The sequence below is a fragment of the Muscardinus avellanarius genome, assembly GCF_963383645.1.
Source record: "Muscardinus avellanarius genome assembly, chromosome: 16".
NCBI classification, from domain to species: Eukaryota; Metazoa; Chordata; class Mammalia; order Rodentia; family Gliridae; genus Muscardinus; species Muscardinus avellanarius.
The window spans coordinates 3,897,018-3,902,017 of record NC_137802.1 but is presented as its reverse complement, the minus strand read 5'-3'; the positions used below and the strand labels follow the sequence as shown (position 1 = coordinate 3,902,017).

General features: G+C 56.6%; 1 protein-coding gene across 1 annotated transcript in view; it reads left to right on the top strand.

Moving 5' to 3' along the window:
* Positions 1 to 3,576: 3,576 nt before the first annotated feature.
* ATCAY (ATCAY kinesin light chain interacting caytaxin) overlaps positions 3,577 to 5,000 on the top strand; it is a gene marked incomplete at both ends in the record, with an annotated part of 16,639 nt that continues 15,215 nt past the window's right edge. The window contains one exon of the mRNA XM_080712898.1: positions 3,577 to 3,653. Within this exon, the coding sequence (XP_080569024.1) occupies positions 3,577 to 3,653 (77 nt within the window). The remainder of the gene's footprint in view (positions 3,654 to 5,000) is intronic.

The following is a 5,000-nucleotide window of genomic DNA, read 5'->3' as shown; positions in this document are numbered from 1 at the left end:
TATTTTTTATTTGGAAACAGGGTCTCACTAAGTTGCTGAGAGCCTCACTAAGCTGAGGCTGGCTTTGAACCTGCGATCCTCCTGTCTCAGCCTGCCAAGTACTGGGATGCCAGGCGTGCGCCACCACGCCCGCTGACACTCTTTCTTTACCCCCCCCAGACCCTGTAAGGGGTTCCCTACACCCCCTTTTCTCTTTGAAAGATGCGGTCAGACCTTCAGCACCCTCCACCAGCTCCCCCCTCAGGCCCCTGGCCCATTCTCTAAGATCTGAGGCCATCCCGCCGTTTATTTATCTGCCGCTTGTAATGTTTTTGCATCTGTGATACGCCATCACCAAATTCTCCCTGCATCTGCCCCGGGGGTGGGGGGCGGCGGTCAGAGATGCTCTGCCTCCAGCCAATGGGGAGCCGCGGGTCGCGGCAGGGGGCTGGGCTTCTCCTCCGCGCCGGCCCCGCCCACTCCCCGCCCCCACCCCGCCCCCCCCACAGACAAAAGCAGCGGCGTTAACTATCTCGGAGACGCGGCCGAGCCTCTCTGCCAGCTGCCATCCGGCAGGAAGACAGCATCCCAAACACAGGCCCCGGGCAGGATGACAGGGGGTCCGGCGACGGTGGCCGGGCGGGGGGCGGCCCCGCGTTGACCCCGACCCGCCTCCTCGCGCCCCCCAGACTAAAAAGCCCCCGCGCGGGCCGCTGCCCCGGGCGAGCTCCCTGGGTGACCTTCCTCGGACGCCCAGCGCGCCCCGCCAGCATCCTCCCGCCAGCATCCTCCGCCAGCATCCTCCGCCAGCATCCTCCCGTCATGCTCTGAAGGCCTGGGTACCACCGGGGATGCGCCGCTGCATCCCGGCCGCGCTCGCCTTTGTTCGCCAGTGACGGAGAGGCGGCCGCCCGCCCGCCAGCGCCAGGGTGAGCGAATCTCCCTTCCCTGCTCCTCGCACGGCCCCCGCCAGGTTTCGCCGCCCCCCACCCCAGGTGGGGCGCACGGCAGCCGGGGACCGCGGTCTCGGGCCGGAAGGATGCTCACGCATCCGTCCATTTTTGACCCGGGCCCAACAAAACCATCCTCCTCCTCCTCCTCCTCCTCCTCCTCCTCCTCCTCCTCCTCCTCCTCCTCCTCCTCCTCCTCCTCCTCCAGCGCGCGCCGGCCCGGTTCGCCTCCTCGGTCCAGCTACAAGGCAAAGACGGTACCGTGGCTTTTCTCAGGACAGGCTTGGGCGGGTCGAAGCCCGGGTCCCTCTTCCGAGCTTCCTGGGCAGCTGAGATGGGCCGTCCGGCCTCTGCCTCCTATTATAACACCCCGGGGCCATGCCAGCTGCGGATTTAGGAAAGGAGAGAAAAAAAAAAAAGGTTTTATAAGTGTGTCGGCTTAGGCTTGCGGATGGGGCCCCGAGGACGGGAGCCGGTGCCAGACAGATCCCCTTCTCCCGAACTTGCCTGGCCTGTGCTGATAATTGGGCCCCGCGGATCCAACGCCCTGCCGCAATCTGCGCTGCCTCCAAGTGGGGAGCCCGGATCGAGACGCGGGAGTGCACAAGGCCTTTGGGGACCCACCACACCCCGCAGCTGGAGGAGGTGGCCCTGCCCCCACCCCAGGGAGCTGAGCTCATCCCCGGCTCAGGGAGGGGGAGCCAGGTGCAGCCCCCTCCTCCGGGTGGGAGAGGAAAATCTTCCCGGAGGAAGTTTCCTTTGCAGCAGAGGTCTGGGGACTGATGCTGCAGAGAAGCTTGCGGGAGAGATTTTTTCCCCTCCTTCCCAGTTCTGCGTCGCACTATCTCTCCATGAATGGATGACGACATTCAAGACAGGAGGGGGGAGGCGTTGGGGTCCTTCCTTCCTCTTCCTCTCAGAGCCAGATCCCGCATGCGGACCGCCATGAGCACCAGGTCCCCGGCTCCCAGCGACACGCCCTGTCAGACCTCGCCAGCCCCGCAGAGGGGCTGGGCACTGGCTGCGGGCAGCAGAGGGGCTGGGTAGAGGGCAGGAGGTCACGGATGGGAGTGTGTGAGGTGCCGCTGGCCGCCGGCTTGGGCTTGGACCTGCAAGTCCTCCAGCTGTGGAGAGAAAGGGCCGTTTCTCTTCAAGCAGGGTTTCTCTGCCTTGGCCCCATAGACACTGGGGCTAGGTCATTTTTGGCCACTGGACATCCTGGGCATTGAATTGAAGGGCATAAACAGCATCCTCAGCCTCAGCCTCCACTTGGGAGCACCCCCAGACTCATATGACACCCCAAATTTCTCTAGATGTTCACAATGTCTGCTAGGGGGAAAAGGGTATACAAACGGTCTCAACTTGTAATCCACTGGTGTGTGTGTGTGTGTGTGTGTGTGTGTGTGTGTGTGTGTCTGTCTGTCTGTCTGTCTGTCTGGGGATGGAACCCAGGGGCATTCTACCTCCGAGCTACACCCCCAGCCCTTTTTATTATTCTTTATTTTGAAACCGGGTCTCACCGAGTTGCAAAGGGCCTCACCAAGTAGCTGAGGCTGTCCGCGAACCGCCATCCTCCTGTCTCAGCCTCCCGAACGCTGGGATTATAAGCGTGTGCCACCATGCCCGGCTAAACCACTGGTTTAAAAGCACAAGATAAATGCAGTTGGCTGAGTCATTTATTTATATATTTATTTTTGGTGGTACTGGGGGTGGAACTCAGGGGCTTTTCTACCTCCGGGCTATACTCCCAGGCCTATTTTATACTTTATTTGGAAACAGGGTCTCACTAAGTTTCTGAGAGCCTCACTCAGTAGCTGAGGCTGGCTTCGAACCTGCGCGGTCCTCCGTCTCTGCCTCCCCAGCGCGGGGATGGCAGCGTGCCCACCGCGCCCGCTGGTTGAGTCTTTACATGCTGAAATGTGATGTTTGGAGGGTGATCATAGAAACCATCTCTAAGTCACTTACAAACAAGGAAACGAAGGCACAGAGATGAAGGGTGTGGAGGGTCTGTGGAGCCCAGTGTAGACCCAGTTTAAAGCTCCGTCAGCAACACCCTCCTGCCCCCAGGCAGCCCAGCGCTTACACCATCCAGAGACCTGTCCCAGGACAGTAAAGACAGAACCTGCAGCCAGGCATGGAGGCGCACGCCTGTCATCCCAGGATGTAGAGGCTGAGATGGGAGGGTCACAGGTTCGAGGCCAGCCTCAGCAATGTAGCAAGACTCTCGGCAGTGTAGCAAAACCCTGTTTTAAAATTAAAAAATAGCGTAGTGGCGCACGCTGCCATCCCCGCGCTTGGGAGGCTGAGACAGGAGGATCCCGCAGGTTCGAAGCCAGCCTCAGCTACTTAGTGAGGCTCTCGGCAACTTAGTGAAACCCTGTTTCCAAATAAAGTATAAAATAGGCCTGGGAGTATAGCCCAGAGGTAGAAATCCCCTGGGTTCCTCCCCCAGTACCGCACAAAAAATAAAAATAAATAAATAAAGAAGGGCTGGGGTGTAGCTCGGAGGTTGAGTGCCCTGGGTTCTAGAGTGCCGCAGGTCTGGAGGGGTCGGGGCTGCTGACGATTACCGTCCAGTGAAGCCCACTCCTCACCCGCAGCTGCTCTGCGGCGCCCCTGGCTTCTGTCCGGCTCTCTTCCCGCTCCCATGGGGACCACGGAGGCCACGCTCCGGATGGAAACCGTCGACGTGAAGGAGGAATGGCAGGACGAAGATCTCCCCAGGTAGGACCTCCAGGTCCCCGTGCGGCTGGGACTGCGGTCGCCCGGCCCGGGGGGACCCCGCAAAGCCGCCGCCCACCGCCACGGGCTCCATCCTCCAGCACCCCAGGGGGCCGAGACACGGGCTGGTTCCCCATAGATGAATACATATGACTACATATCATATACTAACACATAATATATGGATATATCATATAATATATGAATATAATATATAAATATAATATATAAACATTGTATGAATATTCTACATAAATATAATATAGAAATATTATATATGAATGTATGATATATTTGTATATGATATATGAGTATATTATATATAAATATATGTATGAGTATATGTGAATATATGAATATATATAATTTTTGCAGTACTGGGGATGGAACTCAGGGGCATTCACCCTGAGCTACAACCCCAGCCCTAGTTTTTAGTCTTTTTTTTTTTTTTTTGCGGTCCTGGGGTTTGAACCCAGGGGCATTCTACCTCTGAGCTACATCCCCAGACCTATTTTTTTATTCTTTTTTTGAAACAGGGTGTCCCTGAGTTCCAAAGGGCCGCACATAAATAGCTGAGGCTGTCCTCAAACCGTGATCCTCCTATCTCACCCTCCCAAATGCTGGGATTACAAGCGTGCACCACCATGCCCGGCTCCGCTTTAAGAGTTTTAAGCACTTCGCTGGGCATGGTGTCACATACTTATAATCCTAGTACTTGGGAGGCTGAGACAGGAGGATCTCAGCCAGCTTCAGCTACTTAGCGAGACCCTCCACAACTTAGTGAGAACCTGTTTCAAAATAAAGAATAAAATAGGGCTGGGGGTGCAGCTCAGAGGTAGAATGCTCTTGGGTTCAATCCCCAGTACCTAGCCGGGCGTGGTGGCGCACGCTTGTAATCCCCGCGCTTGGGAGGCTGAGACAGGAGGATCACGCAGGTTCAAAGCCAGCCTCAGCTACTTAGTGAGGCTCTCAGCAACTCAGTGAGACCCTGTTTCCAAATAAAATAGAAAAAGGTCTGGGAGTATAGCCCGGAGGTAGAAAGCCTCTAAGTTCCACCCCTAGTATTACCAAAAAAAAAAAAAAAAAAATCCCCAGTACTTAAAAAAAAAAAAAAATTCTCAGCATTTGACAGGTGTGGTGGTACATGCCTCTAATACCAGTTCTTGGAATACTGAGACAGGAGGATAACCGGTTCCAGGCCAGTCTCAGCACCCCCAACAGCGCCCTCCCTGAATTGGACACCCACATCCTAATCCTGGGAACCTGAGAGCGTTCCCGTCCACAGCTGTGACTAAGGATTCAGTTAAGCATGGGCTGTTATCCTGGGTTGCCCAGGTGGGCCCCGAACGC